We start from the raw sequence: 21580 nt of genomic DNA, 5'->3' as shown, positions 1-21580 counted from the left end.
CGTTCACTTATGGGTTACCTACTCCAACTCTACACTCGAATGCAATCATCATAGATTCAAAAACACCATTAATTGATAGAGGTCGAAGAGGAACTTAGTAACTTACAGAGTGGAACTTATTGAGGAAAAATTTTTGTCTGCCAAGATTCACAATGACACAAACACCTACTGTTTGCCATGAAAAGGAACTTACGAAGGAAATGGAGGTCGTAGTCATGCTACGTGAGAGAGAGAGAGAGAGAGAGAGAGAGAGAGAGAGAGAGAAGAGAGAGAGAGAGAAATGAGATTAGGAGAAGAGGGAGGCGGGGGATTTAGTAGAACCCTAATTCCTAACGATGTTGTTTGGTTTAGTTTAACGTCATTTCATCTTAATTTTTTTTTTCTAAACCATATAAGTAAAACTAAGTGAAACGACATTGTTTTACTTAAATATATATATATATATATATATATTAGTTCATCTTCGGTTTCATCAAATCCCCAATGCCTCCCGACCGATTCTCCACTGGTTCCTCACTTCGGGGGTCGGTGCTGGTCAGTTCTATCGGTTCTTATACACCCCTAATCACAAACATAATGTAAATTAAAAATACTTGGAACCACCAAAATTACAATCACCACAAACAACCACCATTCCACCACATTCACAACCAACCCTAACCAACTTCACCAAAGTCATCAACTAATTTACAATGTAATAATATATAATAATAAAACAAAAGGCTACAATTTACAATAGATAATTATCAACACCATCGACCTCCAATTCCAAGCATCCTACATTTTTTTGGAAATTAAAAAAAAAAAAAACATTACACTACTTAGTCAAATTAAACATACTACATTAAAGTACCTCACATGAAGTTAATGATATACTGGACAGTTCAGACTCCATCCCACAATGTGTCCGTCTCAATCATCTGTATTTATTTTGGGGTTCATACCTAGCTCTAGAAAAACATAAAAATTATAACTCGAATAAAACATTAAAAATATATAATTAATAATTTAAAAATGAAAGCTAAAAGCATAAAATTACCCTATTCAAGCCTACAGTTGTTGTCATCATCAACAATATCTAGTCCAATAGCCATTGAACTTAGTCAATTTTGTGTGCAAATGAGGGCTTCTATAGTGGTCAGAGCCAAAAAATTCTGATAAGCATCCAATATACAATCTTCGATGCTAAATACCAACTTAGAGGTAATCGTAGTGATAGAAATGGCTAGCACATCCTAGGCAACTTGGGAAAGGACCATAAACTTAGTAAAATGAACCTTCTACCAAGTTAATATATGAAATGTATCACTAGGTGCCTCGACATCTTCCATAAAATAACGTTCAACCTCAGCGTAACACTACATAATATTCCTCGATGCCAGGATTTGATGATAGCTTCACATTAAAACAATTGAACCATTTCCTTATGTATCATCTAAGGAAGATATCGAGCCGATCGGTAATGAGGAGCTACCACCTTGGCTTGAAGACTAACCATTGTTGTTTTAATGGCTATATAAGTCATTAATATCATTCTTCAGCACTCTAATAAACTGATCAACCTTCTTATCACTAAGGACATCCCTGATCCAAAATTTTACAATAACAAACTTATATAGGGAGTCAAGAATCACAACCACAAATAATAATATGTCTTTTCAACATTCTCCAATATTTATTATATTTAGATTTCATCCTCATAACCATACCATTCAACAACCTGATAGTGTCATCACAACATTATTGCAAGTGATCATAAAGCCTTGAGAGCTCCTTGAAGTACATGTTTGCAGTACAATATTTGGAGCTAGATATGTGCACAATTATGTCGTTATATAATTTCAAAATTTGAACAAAGCACCTCACATTTGTCCTATCAATAGTGTCTGGCGCACCAAGCCCCCTTCTCCCATCTATTAGCTCCAGCAAAGCATACCTCAAGTATCCATCCTCGACCTCCATCTTCTTGAACACTTTTTGGTACTTTTGCACTACATCCAACTATGTGTATGTGGAGTTTCATAGAGTGGAAACATCCAAACTCAGCATACTAGAAGATGGGATCCCAAGCTATTCGGCTATATCCTTAAACTTGCCAAACCTTTAGGGGAAGCCTTCACTTACCTCACAAGTTTGAGGACTTTGATAATTAAATCATCAATCTCATTCAACCTCTCACCAACTATGAGACTAATGATATGAGCACATCATCGAACATGAATAAACTCATTGTTACGAATTGTATCCTCTTTTACTGTCATATTCCACTTGAACCAATCTATTGTTGTAACACCCCGTACTCGGGAGGGTTGCAGAATTACTACCTGTCACCTATAATCGGGTCTCCCAATATAAATAAATCTCCAAAGATTTCAAAATAGACATAAATTCATCTTTATCAACTTAATAAATAAAATCCTTCATAAAGTCATCAAAATGAAAAGATCAATTAATATAAATCCTTGTCTCCACAATCTTTTAGTAACCTTCACATAATAGACTAAAAATTTAAATAAGTCTCAATAGATCCAAATGACATAAAGAACTCCAAATACTCAAATCCCTTTTAAATATATTGGTATCCTTAGGCACGCGACCCTCTATCCATAACTAGCCAATCTCCAATTTCTATTACTGACTCTCAAGTGGGTCATCAATACCAACTGAAAAAAAAAAGTTGTAAAGATAAAGGGTGAGTTATTAATAACTCAGTAAGCATGGGACGTATACTAGCATACAAACATAAGCATTTACAGAGTATAGTATGCAGAACAAATTATTTTTTTTAGAGTTATCATGCATAACAAACATATTTTCAAAAGTAATAGAGTGATGCTTTTAAGATATATAAAAACTAGATTACTTTGGCATAACATAACTTGAGCATCATCATCATATCAAAACAAAATATCTCACAAAATAGATACCATGTTTCACCCCTGTGGTACGGTGGTGCTAACCCCGACGGCCAAACTGAACAAAGATAGAGGTGAAATATTTCCCTTATTATTTTTAGAGTCCCAAGTAAGTACATAGGAAAGACCACAAATAAATCACCTCGCTTCCAAAGTGGGTGCACTCAGAGATAGAGGAGTTGGTACCAACCCAAATAGAGCAGAGCATAACAGAGCAGAGGTAGAGTCAGATACAAAATTAGTACACCATGCCAAAGGTTTTCAGATGCCATATCGAAACAAAACCAAGTATCGAAATATATTCAGATCATTTTCATATACTGAAAACAAAATTTGAAGTATCTTTCTAATCAATGCACAAATTTTCAGATTTTCAATATTGCCATTTTTTCACAATTCAAAGATAGCAAGACAAAATGAAGCTCGTGTCTACACAATACATGTCAAAAAATATTTTCCCCCTTTCATACAAGTTTTATGAGTAATGCAAATAATTGATTGAGGTTGTTTTTCCCAAGTTCTCATTCTATAAGAAAACATGCAAAATTGTTAGAAAGTCAATCTCAGTATAAACATTTAGTATAAAGCCTAGCATAGGAGCATCGCTTAACTGTATTTCTTAGCTTTTCAGAATTGACTCACAATAGTGCGAAGGAAAAATTAACCGTCACCGATAAAAGGACAAGTAACTTGAATAAATCTCCAATTAAACACGTAACTTGTAATCTCACCTGAAATACTTAATTTAATTCCTTAACATCTAAAATTCTCTTAACTCTAAGTTACCATAATTTTCTAAATTCATCCATATCCACTTAAAAAATATTTCAGACTATTAAACTCTAAATTATTACATACTGAAATCTAACTATATAAAAAAATAATAATAGATAATATAATTATAAATCCAAAAAAAAAATTTGTTAAACAACTATCTAGACTAATTTAAAAAAAATGAGTCGGAGTACACTTAAAAAAAATACCAAAGATTTTTTCTATAGTGAGACTTAGGCCCATCGATGGTAAAATCAAGTATACTGAAATATCCATAAAACACTTGGTAGTTTAATAACAAGAAAGGCAAAACTGTGATATCTTAAACTAAACTTCATACTATGTAACCTTATGTAAAGACTAAAATCATGTTAGCTTGTAGAAGAGTATATATGTTAGCCCCAGGGTACTTGTGTGATGGAGGCTCACTGTGAGAGAAGGTGGAGGTCGTGCACAGTGGTGCAACCATGAATAGAGGATCTGAGCATGGCATCGGTAGTGATCAGAAGATCGAACTGTGTCTCGAGCCCTCATCGATCTACTGCGAATGGCCGTGAGTGGGGACTCTTGGAGTAGCGGCTGGTGGTTCGAGATAGGGCTCACAATGACTGGATGGTTGCTTGAGTGTGGTAAGGGCTACACCGTGTGATGCTTGTAGTGGCTAGGTAGCTTGTGGTGGGTTCGTGCTTGACACAAGGAGTTTTAATGTGGAACTAGTGGTGGGTTGCTCTGTTTTTGGCATGATCTTGTTTGGTTCAGCGGAGGCTGACGAATGCATGGGACAAGTTCCCATTGAGGACACAGAGGTGCTGGGCCGAGGGGGCTGACCCGTGGTGGTTGGATGGTGGTGTTTCTAGGTGCCTAGCAACTTGGTGTGGGGAAGAGAGAGAGAGAGAGAGAGAGAGAGAGAGAGAGAGAGAGCATCTACAAGGTGAAGTGTATTGAGAAATCTAAATGCCTGGCATCGAAGGAGCACACGGGAAAGGGTGAATGAAAAAGGAGGAAGCTGGTTACATGCATAGGGACAACGGTTTAGGGAGTTTTGGCCTTGATGAGAGGCTGCGTGGTGGGTTCCTTTCCCTCAGTGCTGAGTTGTTTGTACACGGGTTGAGTGGTTGGCTATGGGAACATGAGGAGCAACAAGGTTGATTTGAGAATAGGCAAAGGGGTAAAAATGAGGGAGAGCATTTGAGAGAAATGAGGACGTGGGTAACGGAAGGGGAAAACGATTGAGGAAATCTTGGAGGGTGCAAATCCGGAATGGCGTGAGAAAGGGGTGAAAACGTTGGGGAATGGAAGAGAAAGTAGAAACCATCGTGGGAGGGAGGGAAAAACATGAAAAGAAAAAGAGATTAGAGTTACAATTGTAGTGTCATTGGCACTGACATTGTCAATTGTGATACAAAATACTTTTATAATCCCTCAATCCTTTATACAGTCATCCATTTCCTTTCCAATAGATGAACTATCGTGATCTTCAATTTGTTTAAACTTAATAATCCGCTTATGTAATCAATGTCTACTCACTGTCAATGAAGTGGGTTGTGATATACATATAGCTGAGATTCTCTACGGGCATCCATGTATCAATTATAAATGACATTCTTTGGCCAGTGGTAATAAACATCTCTTTCATCTCTCCATTCTCCTTGGCATGGCTCTTCAAACAATCTCATATTATCGTATACTATGAAGGCATGGGAAATTAGGACTCAAGAGACTACACAAATCTATGAAAGCCTTTTCTCTCAATAGTGAGAAAATACATCTCATCCGTAACGATCATTTCTGCAAGCAAATCATTCAACATCTTCTCACTGTATTGAGGGATTGACAATTTCCTACTCTATGTATCACTAGTGGTTGTAAAAGTTTCGTAATTGAGCTTCTTCTGATCATTGGCCACCACCTCTAGTGTATCTTATACTGCTAGCAACCTATAAGATGTGCTATTAATACAGAAGTGCGTTGCTTCTTTGAATGATTACCATAAAGTCATCAACAATGGTGGCATCTTGCTTGTGGGTTCTCACGATCACTGGAAATTTTGGTGAAATATTCTCATGTTCGTAACCTTTTTTTATTAGCTCGTGGCGATCGACCGACCTCAATATCCAACTCTTTCTCATTAGAAATATAATCATCTTCTATATCTATAGGTATTCAACTACTTGGACAAGAAGTAACTACTCGAAATTTGGGTCTAGGGGTGGAAATACCTGTTGGTGTAGGAACTATAGCATTCCCTTGCGGACGATCATCTTGAGTAGGTGTAGCATCCATATCCATATCAATTGTGCTTAAAAAAAAAACTAAAGAAACAACCAATAAATACATGCTACGAAAAGAAAAAACAAGAAATTTAAGAAGCAAAAAAATTAGAAGAAAAAAAAAATCTATACTGCATATATACATAGGCTAATTAGTATCCATATCCATTTCAGAAAATAAAATAGAAGAAAAATAAGCCTAATTAGTGGCCATCTCATGTTTTGATTTCAAAAGGGGATAGTAATATAATTAACTAGTTTTATTTTTTAAACCAAAGCCATGAATGAATAAAGACCATCAAGAAACCTTGCATGAGTGTTCTTTATCAATACCCACAAGATATTGTACATCACAACCTTTATGAATGTTCTTAATGAAATCTTTCAACCTTTATTAGTGTTAGGAGTTCTATAATTCAAAGCAACCTTTATTCCTTAAGAATTCTCCTAAACTTGAGAATGTTAATCTTTGTAGGACAAACATCATTAAGAAGTCCTAATGATTGTCAGATAATTCAAAGCAATATGTATCCAGAATATATTATGTTGGAAACACATTGAGACCATTTCACAGAATTTAACTAGATCACTCTTTATTAGAATACGCGCAACTACCACACTAAACATATATTTTGCTTTTTTTAAACTATATGTGTTGTTTAAAAAGAAAAAAAAAATACTAAAAATACCCAAATTTAAAAAAATATACTACTTGCGCATATTCATTGTGGAAAAACAAAACTTATTTAATTAAATTAACCCATTGTTTAGCGGTATAGTTTGTGTAAAACTTTTGATAAATAAGATTTAGTTATAATATGAGCTTTGAGCATCATTATTCCTAACAGATTGTGTGATATGGGGGAATTCCCAATTAAAATCCCCCGATGTTTAGAAAAACTATAGTCTGAAAATCAAAATCCCCCAACTCAAAGGCTGAAAATTGAAATTCCACAATATTAGTACAAAACTAGGCAGCTCTCAAACAACAAAATGAACTCAATAATAACGAAATCCCCCAATTCAAAACCCCCAATTCGGAGAAAAATTCTAAAAATTTTCAAACCCCTAAAAATGCAATTAATAGGGCAAAAAAAATTAGACAACCCTCACATAACAAAATGAACTCAATAATTAAATTAAATTTACAGTAAAGTCAGTGGCAACAATAATCGAAGAGTGGCCAAAATTTTGGAACCCTAAAAATCGAAATCATAGGAATCAAACAACAACAAAAAATCAAAATTAGGAGGCCAAAATATACTTACAGTGTCGCGACAGTTGACAAGAAGTAGTCTACTGTAGGACTGGGCTCACGATGGCATCATGGCAACAACAAGAAAGTGTGAAAAGACTGACGGGCAGAGAGAAACAGAAATGAGAGAAAACATTTGTGAAAGTGTGGGGGAGAAGGAGGTCCTGAGTTTTAGACCCCGATGTGCACAAAACAACTTCGTTCCACTTAAAATGGAATGACGTAGTTTTAGCTAGTTAGTTAACAGCCCTATTTGTTTTCATAACACTTATCATCTTATCTAATCATTACAACTTTTTCAAATTTTCATACAAAATAAAATAAACAATTCAAATTTTCAAGTTCTAAAATAAAATAATATTAAAAAAATATATTCTAATAATATTTTATTCAATTTTTAACTTTAATCTCAATTTATCTCATTTTATCTCATTAACGAAAACAAACAAGGCAACAATCAAATATAAAACGACATCGTTTTAGATCTTTCTTTTTTTTTTTTTTTTTTTTTAAGTTGGAGTTCGGAGTCTAAGTTTGGAGCCCATATGGTCTCCAACTCTAAACTCCAACTTTGTCGAAGTCGGGGCTAATGCGGATGTCAACTGATTGGAGCTGGCAAAGGTTTTGCATAGCCCTAGACACATATTAGATCTATGTTGGAGTTCATTGTCTCTTAAAACTATGGAGATTTTGATTTGCACAAAGAATTAGATTAAAGGAAAGCATATTTAGGTTTCTGAGGTAGTAAACTTTGTGAAGAGCTTCGAGAAGGATGATATTGATTGGTTTGGAAGTGGTAATCGCTCTTAATTCATTATTTTACTTTTGCTTATAATAGATTGTATTATATTTATTTGACAAACTTAATTTCAAATTAAATTGGTGTATGGATAACTTTGGGAAAGGAGACTCCATCTCAATATACATTGGTCACGATTTCACTTTAATACACCACCATTAGTTTGTTAACTTTGTTAGTTAATATTTTGTAGTTTGTACATATTCTCATATTAATAATGTTATTAATTTGTATTCTGTTCTTTCTTTCTTTCTTTCTTAATGTTATTAATGTTATTAATTTTCAGGTTTATAATGTTGTTTGCCACTTGGAGTATCCATCTCATCTTGCTACAAGTCTACATGTTCATAATGTTACATTTGTTTCCTTTTTTTTAAAATGTATTTTAATTATTTAAACATGGTTTTTCATTCAAGTTATTTGACAATTTGTAATATTTTTACACTAATTTGTAATAGTTTTAGATTAATGTGTAATTGCATATACTACTTGTACTAATTTAAAATGATTAGTTAGAACTTAGAACTTAATAGCTTTATGTTTTATTGTTTATACATGTAATTTTAATTTTATGATTTATGATTTTAATTTAATATATTAGTAAAATAAGGTTTTAGGCCAAATTTAGCTCAAAAAATGGATTCTAGGTCCAAAAATAGCACAAATACGTGTTTTGAGCCTGATGGGCCTATTGGGGGTCGAACAGACCTAGAGGCCAATCCCCCCAGCATTCAGAAGGGGGCACTCGCCCATGGAGAAAGCCTAGGGGGCCAACTTGCCCCCTGCCCATGCAAGAGTGGGAGGCAGGACCGAGGGGGCCCATCCAGGAGATACGAGTTGCACCCTTAAAAGATGGTTGTAAAAAATAATTAATGGTTATCCAAAAAAGAAAGAAAATTCTAAAGATAACAAAAAACATTTTGATTTCACACATCTTTAGGTGTTCTTTTTATATACTTTCTGCACATGGACTTTGCCTATTTTATTCGTATCAATAAAAACTTCATTTTACTTGGTAAAAAGTAAAGAGAATGTACGTGAACTTCTGCTCAGATGCTCTAAACACTTCGCTCAAAAATCACACTACTCCACAAATCACCATTATCCGAAGCAATTTTGCTCCCACATATCATAACCTTGAACCACTCCCTCTTTTTTTTAAGAAAGAAATTCTAAGGATAATAAACAATGCCACATCAGCATAGTAAGATCAAATTAGAATATAAATGTAGTATTTTCCAACTTTTCAAATGGTTGTGCAAAAAAGAAAAGATTTCAGGCTAGCACTCGTTCTAGCATTAGTGTATTACTACCAAGGAATAACAAAAACAAAACCAGTACAACTCTGAGCAATAAAAGAGGCAGCATCTAAAGTTAGCATCACTATCCTCTTCATTCAATTGAATGCTTTCTGAACTTTGTTCCGGAAAGTTATGGTCATGACTCATGACAACCCTTTTAGGGCATCAATGTGTTTTCTCCGCCGGGTGCAAATCTAGCCATAAATTATGGCTACAAGGCCATCCAATAACAAGACGGGAAAGGGAAAAATGCTGTAACTGCTAAAAGGAAAAAATCATATTTCATAGAGGTCAAACACTCAGCTCTGCTCCATATTATTCTGCTACACAAACATGTCCAAGGTATCAGAACATACCATTTTTTGGTTACCAAATGCACATGTAGATCCTTCACCATCATTTTTTTTTTTTTTTTTTTTGGCAAAAGATAAGCAGGGAAGACCCGTTTGGCACAACTCATCAACACATGCAATCGCATTCACGTATTCACTGCCATTTGAAATTGGTCTGGTACACGAAGCAAAGGAGCCTTGATTGCACCAGGCTTGCCAAGCTGACCACAGGCGGCCATCTGATCATCACCTCTACTAAGTCGCAAAAAAACAATGCACCCAGCTTCAGCCAAAACATTTCGAAACTCAATCATCTTTGCCTCACTGGTTGGTCGAAACTGGGATCCAGAATGAGGATTGAATGATATAAGATTGATCTTGCACGGAATGTCCTGAACAAGATCAATAAGCCTCTTGGCATCCTCAATGCTGCAAACAGAAACACAGAACAAGTCAATGACTGGATTTTTTTTTTTTTTTTGGTAATACAATGACTGGAATTTTAACATAGATATTGTTGGGATCTCTTTAATTGGAGCAAAAAAATGTATGCAAAAAATGCGTGGCATTAGAAACAAAAAATGAATAGCACTGCAATAATAACTCTAGACAAATTCTGAAAAATTCAGGCCAAGCACAAGGAACGAAGAAAAGTGACTAAATGACCTACATATCCAGTCCATCAATAGTTTGTTAGCAAGGGGGTACTTTTTTATTTTGATAAGTAAGAATTTTATTAGTATGAATAAAAGAATAGGCGAATACCAAGTACACAGAACATATACAAGACTAAACACCTAGTTCGAGCAGAGAAGAAATAGATACAAGGAAGCCATGAATATCAAGCCCTTTGAAATCTACAGCTATTGTCCAAGGAAAAAACATGTTGAAAAAGGCTCGTTAGCAAAGGGATACCAACTAGACTGAAATAAGAACAAGGTCATGCATAGCAATTGCATGATGTCTTCACTTTGACCAGCATAACACATTGCTATTGTAAGAACACACCCCTCCCTCAACCCCTCTCTTTCCCATGGAAATCTTTTAGATTGGTTATAATAGTGCATAAAATCATTTTAAGTGTGGCTCTTGTATATGTCCAGTGCACTTGGCTTCACCTAATATCAATAAAATTTCTTATTTACTAACAAAAAAAATAATATCATTCAAGTCAAAGCCAGTGTGATAAGTCACAAATATTGTTGGATGAACCACATAAAACTATGTAGCAGCCTTGCATGATAGCTGGAAATAGCAATTGATATACCCAGGTCAAAAAATGTGGAAACACGGGCCATGACTGTTTTCTTCTGATCAATAATATTTATCTTTTACTTATCAAAAAAAAAAAAAAATTGTGGAAAGGTTTATCCAACCTGTCATTCACTCCTGAAAGCATTACATATTCAAAGAGAACTTTGTAGTTATGCTTCAACCGAAGTTCCTCCCGAAGAGTCTGAAGAAGCAAGCCTAATTTATATTTGCGGTTAATTGGCATTATCCAGTTTCTGACCTGTAATGTTTATGGTGTAAGCGAGGCAAACCTTCTTTGGACGTGTGTGTTCTGCATACCAGATAAATTGTAGTAGTACCTCGTCAGTTGTTGCATTCAAGCTAACAGCTAAAGCACAATTGGATTCACGAAGAAAACGCCTCAGCTGAGGAACAAGCCCACTAGTTGAGACAGTGACCTTGCGAGGACTGAAATAAAGGCCTTGATCATGCACCATAATTTCTGTAGCTTTTATCACATTGTCAATGTTGTGAAGTGGTTCTCCCATTCCCTACAAATACAAGTACATACCCTATTATAAGAATATTTACATTACTTACAAAAAGAAGGTGCATATTTTTCCATTACTTCTTTCTCTTCTCTAATATGATCCATGAATAAGTTACGAATTTCACATGTATCATATACAAATGATAAAATACAGTTGTTAATGGCCTTTGTGACATCTAGTTCTTCTCCCCCCCCCCCCCCCCCCCCCCCAAAAAAACACAAAAAGAAAAAGGAGTCGCAGTGAGATCAGAGGCTTAATCGAGTCCCTGTGAGTGTGAGTAAATCGAGAGAGCAAAAGAAGAAGGAAAAAAAAAAATACAGTCACAAGAACAAACAACTTCCAGTCTTGAAAGTCTAGTCAAGCTTGTATAAAGGATTATATAGCTAAAAGATGAAGAGAAGCTAAAGCAAATGAAATTACCTTGAAAGAACTAGTTCAAAGCTTTTGCATGCCTTTATCATAGTCATTAATACAATGGATGTAGCCCCTTAAACTAAAAAATGACTTATAAAATGCATGTCATTTCCTCATAAAAAAGTGATATGTTTTCTCTTTCTATCATGAGAAGATATAGAACCAAAACAGCATCAATAGAACATATAAAATGCCTCAATAAAAATTTCAAACCACATATGCTTCACAATTACAACATTTACTCTAGAACACAATGCACTGCTGCACCATTGCGGGAAAAAAGAATTGCAAGCTTGAATCGATGAAAGCCTTTGTATGCTAATTGATGCTTGGATTATGTTTATGTTGGCCAAAAAGGTCCAGTGTTATTAAATTGTGTCTGGAAAGGTTGACTAACCATAAATACAACATTGGTAATGGAACCAACTTCACTCGTGAGTAGACGCCGGGCAAATACAGCTTGCTCTACAATCTCAGCAGCAGTTAAATGTCTCTTTAAACCCATCCTGAAAAATATGTTGATATTCAAAATACATGCAGCTTGTCTACGACACTAGAAATTGGAATATATAAGTTGCATGGCTCCAGGAGAAAAATATAAGCTTGCCTGCCAGTGTAGCAAAATTGACAATTCATGGCGCAACCCACTTGACTGGAGACACAAACAGTAGTCCTGCCCCTATCACAAGGTATGACAACTGTCTCTATTACCAGGTCATCTTCCAATGTAAATAATATCTGCAACCTCCTGCCATTTTTCACAATCAATGAGAAGATTCTGAAGAAATGAAAGTAGTATTTTTAAAGACAAATAAATAACATAAATTAGATGTGTAGCTAGAAAAGGAAAAGATCATATCTACCTTCCTAGTTCCATCAGATGCTGTGAGAATTTCTTTCAAAGATAAAGCCTTGAATTCAGCATTTTCACACAACATTTTCTTGAAATCTTTGTTCAAACCTATCGTACAACACAGACTAGAATTCATAAGACTTAAACAGGCCAATCAGTGGAAGAGAATATTGACGTAGAAGTATATATATCTAACCATCGCATGAACTTAAAATTGACAAATATATTAAATCAACAGCCAACCAAGTTACTACGGAGATTACATAATAATGCAGTGATATATTCTAATATGCTACGAAAAAAGGTAGTAGAAAACCTTCCAACTCATCACTGTGATGTGCCCAAATGTTATTTCCATAAAGGCGCTTCCATAGCATTAGAGCCTGACCAGGTCTGTATCCTTGTAACTGAACCCAATTCTGACAAAGCAAGTTCTCACTATTAGAAATATTAAGTCTTGAGATTCAACCAAGAAGCTCAAAGTATAGATATTTCCATGAAAATGCCAATCCAATTCTACTTCAGAAACTAAAAACAATACACAACCAGGCATGTCTTGTTTTGAAAAATTGCTCACATTACAGTTTTTTTATAGGTAAAATTGCCCACATTACACATAATGGTTTGTAATTTCTTATAAGCATTCAGGTATCAATAATTTAGCTCATTGAAAGAACTATTATTTCTCTAAGTAGCCAAAAAAAGATCCTAAAAGCAAAGAAAAAAATATATCGTAAACACCATCTAACCAAGTTTAAATTGAAAATTTTTCCCATTTATTATGAGAAATGACATATATAGAGTTAACTGCACCATCGTAATGGAAGCAGCTGAGTACAAAGAAACAAATAAAGAAAAACGAAAAGCAAATCAGATAAAGATTAAGCTCAAGAATTACTTCGAGCTCAGAGTATTTCATCCCCTTAAGAAGCACCTTGGAGCCATCTCCCGAAACTCCAATTCCACCAGCATATCCTACCCAAAATTAAAAATAAAAATAAAAAACAAAAACCATGAAATCACAAATCCAAAATCATAAATTGATTTATGGAAACTCCACTCAATACTATTCCATCTTCGTAAAACGAATACAGATGATGTATAGGTAGCTCACCGTACTGAGAGGAATTATGGTGGACGGAAACGTGAGGAGTCTGAGGAGAAGAAGCGGCAGTCGAAAGCGAGCGACGGGGTAGGGAGAAGACGAGGGAAATGAGAGAGAGTGGTGGTTTGGGAGAAGAGAAGGAGAGGGGGGATTGGTGTAAAGGAGGGGAAAGAGAGGCCATCGAAGGGTTCGAATGGAGCAGATGCCTCATCATCCACACACACCCCATCTCGGTTTCACCATGTTTTATATTTTGCGTCTCGAAGTTATTACTTCTTTATCAACACCATCAACACCATGTTAGATTCTTTCGTATGTTTTTTTTGTCCTTCTGAAACAATAAAAAATTAAATTGTATAAAAATCTATCTCGTGTAAAAATTCATAAATATATATATATATATATATATAGATTTATAATTTTGGTGGATTTTCTGAATTTTAGTGTAACTTCATAACATTAATTAGGCATTTAGTACTTCTTGAAAAATTTACTTTTGACAGTTATAAATACGTAAGATTTAATTTACGTGTCTATTTTTCTCACACTCTTCAAAACACCTGATCTTGAATCCAATCTTGAATGACATATTCTGACATGGAATAAGTTCCACATTCAAAAGGTTCCAAGCTTTGCCAATTTAAGTAAAATTTTGTGAAATGTCAAGCTTAATATCACCCATTCACCCTTCATTTACAATAATGCTATGGAGCCAACATTTTATACCGATAATCGACCGATTGCACACTTGACAATTTAAAATAATAAAAAAAAAAAGAGAAAAGAATTAGAAATAAAGAAAGAGCAAACACCATTTCAGGTCGGAATAGTTCTCCATTGATACCCACCCATCCCTCCCTCCATCTTGTACGGAATCAGTGAGTTGGCATCAAGAAAAACCCAATTCAGATCTAAATACCTCCATTCCCATCCTCCCTCCATCCATTACCCGTCCCTCACTCAACCTCTCTCCATCTTGTACGGAAATAGTAAGTTCATTTGATGCCATTGGAACTTTACTTTCCTTGTAGTTCTTCTCAGCGAACAAAGAAGTAGTCACGAAAGAAAAAAAAATTCAGATGGACGTGGATTTCTATTTTCCTAAGTAAAGCGAGTTGTATATTTAAAAAATCCTTGTCTAGCATGTCTATACGAAAAAAGTATAGCATTTTCCTTTATTGTTTTTAGAGAATCTACAATAATGGAAAATGCTAGACATGGATTTGATCTATTTTCCTAAGTAAAGCAAGTCTGCTTTATTTCCACATACCCACGAACGAAACAATTGGTCACGGATTCACCCAAGTTCAAGGGATTAGATAGAAATCCTTACAGATTTACAGACATCGCAGTTTCAGCCGAGCCGGAGGGAGGGTGGGGGGGCGTAGAAAAAAGGGTAGAAAGAGATGAGTCTATCTGTGCAGTTTTTATTTTTTTAATATTTTTTAGAGGCCATTCAAAAAAGGACATGTGGTATCGGTTGAATTATCGGTTTGAACACTCAGTTCATCTAGCATTTTCCTCTTCCCAACAAGAACAGAAGACGAATACAAATACATTCCATCTCCAAACTGCTTGAGTCTTGATGTGAAAATAGGCTAAAAGATGATCAAAATAATTCTACAAGAGGTAAAAAGAAGTAAATTGTAATACAAGCTGAAGTGAAGTGCATTTTTCGCATACTGACTTCTTCTGATAACACGATTGAAGATAAAATAACTCAGAAAAGTTGCTCAATTTTGTCCACCCTTTTCCCAGTGTTGCCCTTGTAATTTCTGAACTCTGACCGAGCATGCTTACTTTTATTCCATCGAAGGAACCAATATCACAATATTAACTTCCAAGACACAGTTTGGCCTATTGTCCTCTAGCTGGTTGGTGTGTTCAAGGAAGGTTTTGATCAGATGATATTAGCAACTTGCCATATAGTGCAGAAAAGCAACTAGTCCCTGCAAACCAGATTTAAACAAGTGAGCTGTTAACCACCCAATGCTGAACGAATTAACTGAGCTATCATGTGACATACAGGGAGGGAAAGATGAAAGGTGGGTGGGTGCACAGTTGCAACTTGCAACAGATGTTGATTAAATCACTAGGCGCACTTAAGTGCAAATGCCATTTAGAGCATAGACACAAAGTACAAGTGCGCGCTTCATTGACGTAAAGCACATTAAATACCATAAAAGAAAAAAAAAAACAAAGACAAAAAAAACAAAGACGTGAGGCACACCTATGATATTTGATACCCATAATCAAATTAAAGTATATGGTTCAATCAAAATATACCAAAAAGCTCAATATTGTAGGGTTATGCTAACATAAGAAATCATATATCAATCCATCTCGATGGAAAATTATATCGCGTTCAAAACATACACATCAAATGAGACAATGTGGCTACGTAAATGATCTTCAATATCAACTAAACACTACTTATAAAAAAAAACATATCAACTAAACACTAAAAAATATTTATTTACATCATTTTCTTGGTCTAGAAATGAGTTTGACCTTTTTTTTTTTTTTCAAATTACAAAAGCGCACTATTTTGTACTTTCAGCTCACACAAAAAGCATAAAAGAGAGCCCTTAAAGCACACTTTTGTAAATATGCTTCGCTTTTGTTAAGGGAAGAACTTTGGCCTTGGCACTTTGAGCTTAAGTGCACTTTTACCAACAATTCTCGGAACTCCAGATTTAATGTGATGATTTAAAATATAGTAGACATTGCATGGGAAGTATAAGGAGACACGAAAGGGTGAGAGAAAATGATTCATTCGATATGAAATTGAGAGAGGCAGATCATAGGTCACAAGAATCACTAGTAAACTATCATTATTCTTCAGAAGGAAGATGCTAAAAGGCAACAGAAGAAGAGAAAATGAATGGCAGCCCTATTGCATGATCATGTCCATACTGGGCAGCAAGAAGAGACATGATGATCCAAGTGAAACTGACCAAATCATACTTATTTATCTGGCCATTTCGTTGATAACATTTATCTTAATAGTTCTTATAAAATTTATCTCACAACTTAAACATCTCCAATCCCAGCCATCTAGTATTACTAACTTAAAAATGACTAAAAAGGCATGAAAACCCTCACACATCATGGCTAAAAGAGCATGAATAGAATTGTACTGTTGCATGGTTATAGTATCCTTGTAGAGTAACAAGTGCATGCTTGCACTATCCATGAGTAATATTGACAACATATTTGGAACAACATTTTTTTTTTTTTTAAGAAAAGTAAGAAGAATATTTGGAACAACATACATTAGAAAATCTGTCATCCTTACATGGATGGCAAAAAATTATAAAAAGAAAAAAAGAAAACCAGCTCTGATACTGGGATATAGTTTTTGACTAAGAGCCAATGCAACCAATTATGTATTAAGTAATCTTATAGATTTCTTGCATTAACAATATCCACAGAGAGATTTTCTGTCCATGTCATACCAGCAATGACAAAGTGGATGGTAGCGTGAAGGTGAGGGAAGCGTTGGAAGCAAAAGCTCTATAACCCTATTGGTTTTGAGGGTATATAAAACAGGATTCATTATATAGTCTGAAGGTAACATCTCTCCCAGTAATGCCACAAGTACCATTTACCTTATGTTCTGCTAATTTAAATTACCGACAGATAATGAACATTGTTTTAGTAACCTCATTTCACATGCTGACAAATATAACTTCAATCACACACACCAAACATTATAAATGGTGATGAGATTAAAACACTTAAACTCCTAGACTGCTATATGGGAGATTAAAAATGATAATGAGAACGGGTTCAGGTCAGTGGGAAACAATTTGGTTTTTATGTCATTTTAATTGGTATTGTTTGGCCATAATTATTATTAGACTAGGAAGGCTGGAATACAAGCAATTCAACATGCATGCATTTCAGAGAGTTAAGAGAGAGTCAATGGCATTTGAGATGCCCCAGTTCTCAAGTGTCTCAAGCATATTGCTTAAAAGAAGGCCCTTAGAATTATTTGTGTCTCAAGTGGACTATGCCTATTTCAAAATTAATAAAATATCTTCTTATAAATAAAGAATTACTTTTGAGTTAGTGCTTAAAAACCTACGTGCCAGTTATGATGCATTTAGTAGAATATAATGAAATTTTATCATCAGCCTTTGCTGTAAGTGAATGGATTTCTCAGAAGATCTAAGATAACAAACAAGGGTATTTTCACCTCCTTTTCAGTTTACATATAAGTTCTGGAAGGATGTGAACTCACTGAATGAATGAAAAGCCTAGCTGCTATGAGCTAATGGAGCTCTGGAGAAAGGAACACCATGTTTGCAACAACAAACATAATAATGAAGAACACATTACCAATGCTTTAAACTCCTAGGTTAAGTATAGTAGAGAACCCTAGGCTCAAGATACAATGTCACAGAGTGAATACAGGAGGTTGTGAATGGGATCTCGCATTGCCTGGGAGAATGAAAATCATGTCCTTTCTAGTGAATGAGATCCCACATTTCTTAGAAGGTGCTCCGATCATTATAAAGGCCAAGAACTTCTCCCTCCCAAGTAAAGTGGGATACCATTAACCAAATTCTATACTCAATCCAGGGTTTTACACCAAATGACCATAACAATAATGAGTTGTTGCAAGAAGGTTAGTAATTAGAATTTTAAAGCATTCGTTGATTTAATTCTTGGGTCAGGCAGCCCCCTTCATCTCGATCAGCATTTCAAGGTGGAAATCCTTAAATGCATGAATGTTAGGTGTGCCAATGCGGGCTTGAATGATAGGGAGATTCTTCATGTAGAGAGAATAGAGCTTCCCATGAAAGGAAGACAAACAGCGGCTATTGAAATAGTGATATGTTAGTGCAATGGACTGTGGATCCACAAACAGCAATTTTTGGTTTCCTAAATCAATTCATAAAGAGAAATAGTGATATGTGTGCAACACAATGCATGAGTTTTAGAACACACAAGTAATGTTAGATATAGTTAAGGGTTGTTCAAGCGTCGTGCACTCTTTTAGGAAAAGAGTAATGTTTTTTTTTTTTTTTTTTTTTTTTTCATGTAGGTCCCATATTTACTCAATTTTTTTAAAAAAGAGTGCACAGTGCTTACATAATCTATGATTGCAAATATCATTTATCTATATACACACATACACACACATAAGGCACAACAAAACAAGATGCATATATGAATACCTTGGAAAGTGTTTTGTTGACTAATTATAATACCAGAGAATGAAAGGCTCACTTACCAGTACTTAATCAATCCATCCCAGCCGCATGTTGCAACCTTGCTTTGTTCTAATGGATGCCACTCACACCCAATGCATACTCCCTCATGGCATTTAAGAGTTCTGAAGACTCTGCAAGTCTTCCAATCCCAAAACCAGCATTTACCCTCACCATCTCCAGACATAACGAATCGTCCATCAGGTGAGAAATTGACCTGGCAAGCATACCCGGCAACAATGTGCCCGGCAAACCTCTTCTTCTTATTGAGCTGAAACCTCTCTCTCGTGCCATATATAAGAATCTGATTATCCAAACTCTGCGCGGCAAGATAATTCGTACTAGGGTGGAGCGAAATTGATGGCATAGAGTGCATATGCGGCTCACTAATATACTTTATGACCACAGGAATCCCGAATTCCCATACACGAAGCGACTTGTCATCGCTTGAAGTAACAAACCTCCTGTTATTATCAACAAAAGTAATGGTATTCACGGCTCCTAAATGCTGATCATACTCTTGCGTAATCTGTGCCGTGTTCATATCCCACTGAACAATCTTCTTATCGCTCATCCCCGCCAGCAGGATGTTCTGTTTATCATCGTCCGGATTAAGCCTGACAACGTACGGAATCTTTCCGGTACTGAAACTTGATATCACTTGCCCGGTCTCTGTATCCCAGTACTTGATATTCTTATCATACCCGGCAGTCAAAAACTTGGTGCCGTCGTTGCAAAACCAAATGTCCCGAACCGCCTTGGAGTGGCCCATGTATGTCCTCATACATTTGCCAGAATTGAACACATCCCAAATCTTTACCTTCGTGTCCATCCCCGCTGACAAAATCAAATGCCCGTGTTTCGGGAAGAACCGGATTGCGGACACGCCCTTCGTGTGGCCGCTCCAAGTGTGCACCAACCTCTTGGGTATATAACAATGGTCGTTCGTGGCCTTGGCGTCCTTGGGCGGCGCGATCCAAGACCTACCCTGATAATCCTTCTCCTCCTTACCATGGAACGTGCTCTTATCTGGAACAATCTCGCCCTTCTCGCCGCCTCTCTCTCTTTCTTCGCCTTTCTTCTTCGCGTATTCCTCGGCGTACTTCTTCTGCTCCTCCGTCAATTCGGTTTGTTGACCTTCCTTCTTGCCTGCCCAAGGACTCTTCCGGTTCTTCATCAACCAGGTGTCGCTCGCAGGATTATCAAGCTCCACCTTGTCGACGACTTCTTCGGGATCCTTATCCTCCTCCATTTCCTTCTTCTTCTCTATCTTCCTCTTTTTCTGCTCGTGCTGCGGTATGCTGTAGACTGAGATGGAGTCGTTTTCGCGCAAAGCGTCTAGATCTCCGACGTAGTTGTTTCCGGCAGAGGCGGAGGGGTCGGCAGCGTAGCCGTACTTGTGGAAAGTGTTGTATTGCTCGTCGAAGACGAAGGGTTCGATGGATGCGTCCTCGACGAAGCCGAGCTTGTGGTTGCGCATGCCCTGGGCGATGCCGTCCTTGGCGTAGGGGTGGGCGGGGCCGTAGATGGGGGCCCAGAGCTGGTCGTAGGTGGGGTTGAAGGCGACCGCGTGCTGGACGGGGTCGATGGGCCGGGAAAGGGCATGGTGGGCCTGCGCCACCGTCAGGGCTAGCATGGTGTCGTCAACCTTGGGAGCGGCGGACTTGCCGGGGAGAAGGCGAGGCGGGGAGGCGTCCGGTGACGGCGTGTTGGGATTAGGGTTTTGGTTATGGTCCTCTGGGTCGTCGAGTTCGACGTCGTTTTGGTCAGTGTAGGTGCGGAGAAGATCCATCGGGGACAAAACCCTCTCTCACTGAATTAACCCTAATGATGCCGGTGGTGTTCTTCGTTCCCGAACCAGAGAGATCGATTCGATTCACTGCTTCCCCGATTTTAGATCCACTGAAATCTTTTGTCACTCACGCATTTCGCCCGTAGCGTCCGGTTAAGGGAGCATCACGAATATTTGGCATCAAAAATAGTTTTTCTTTTCAAAATAACTTTGAATTTTATTAAATAAAAATGACTTTCATATAAGAAAATAAAATTTTGGCGACTAAATTTGATTTGATTTATATTTCTCGCTTTCCTCAACCTATGCCACCAACACTCACAAATAAGAAAACATATTTTTAACAATAAATTATATAATTGTCTCGTAATTATTTTAAAATAAATAAATAAAATATAAAATTTATATGAAAAAAAATAATTTTTAATAGTTGATTCCAAAAGTTTATAATTTAAAATCATTGTTGTTTTTCTTAGTTGATGGGCAACACCATTTAATTGTCGTTTAACATGTTGTATAGTCCACTTAGCATTGCACAAAAGTCTATTAATATCTAAAATATTGTTGGATTTGGGTGTTGAGATATATTATGAATAGTAGTAAAAAAGTAGATAAAAATAATAATAAAATATTGAATAGTAATAAAAAGTAGGTAAACAATAATAATAAAATAATAAATAGTAGTGAAAAGTGTTGAGAAGTGTTGAGTATGTCTCAACACCCAAACCAGCCCCAGCTTCCCAGCAAGAGGATCACGCATCTTAATT

At 36.2% G+C, this 21580-nt stretch overlaps 2 protein-coding genes across 3 annotated transcripts; both read right to left on the bottom strand.

Annotated features, from left to right (window-relative positions):
- Positions 1 to 9573: 9573 nt before the first annotated feature.
- LOC122314345 (dual-specificity RNA methyltransferase RlmN) lies at positions 9574 to 14077 on the bottom strand. The gene is made up of 9 exons (XM_043129867.1): positions 13812 to 14077; positions 13596 to 13672; positions 13014 to 13116; positions 12708 to 12805; positions 12452 to 12582; positions 12242 to 12350; positions 11239 to 11430; positions 11023 to 11159; positions 9574 to 10075 (listed from the first exon to the last, which is right to left on the bottom strand). The coding sequence occupies exons 1-9, from the start codon at positions 14029 to 14031 to the stop codon at positions 9793 to 9795; spliced, it is 1350 nt and encodes a 449-aa protein (XP_042985801.1). The 5' UTR covers positions 14032 to 14077; the 3' UTR covers positions 9574 to 9792.
- A 1264-nt stretch (positions 14078 to 15341) lies between these two features.
- On the bottom strand, positions 15342 to 21019 carry LOC122313393 (pre-mRNA-processing factor 17). Of its 2 annotated transcripts, XM_043128350.1 has the most exons (2): positions 19045 to 21018; positions 15342 to 15751 (listed from the first exon to the last, which is right to left on the bottom strand). In XM_043128350.1, the coding sequence occupies exons 1-2, from the start codon at positions 20811 to 20813 to the stop codon at positions 15745 to 15747; spliced, it is 1776 nt and encodes a 591-aa protein (XP_042984284.1). In that variant the 5' UTR covers positions 20814 to 21018; the 3' UTR covers positions 15342 to 15744. The 2 variants fall into 2 exon arrangements, with proteins under 2 accessions (XP_042984284.1, XP_042984285.1); XM_043128351.1 differs by lacking the exon at positions 15342 to 15751 and having other exon boundaries at positions 19041 to 21019.
- Between the last annotated feature and the right edge of the window lie 561 nt (positions 21020 to 21580).

The sequence above is a fragment of the Carya illinoinensis genome, chromosome 6, assembly GCF_018687715.1.
Source record: "Carya illinoinensis cultivar Pawnee chromosome 6, C.illinoinensisPawnee_v1, whole genome shotgun sequence".
Classification (NCBI taxonomy): domain Eukaryota; kingdom Viridiplantae; phylum Streptophyta; class Magnoliopsida; order Fagales; family Juglandaceae; genus Carya; species Carya illinoinensis.
This window is presented reverse-complemented; position numbering and strand designations above follow the sequence as displayed.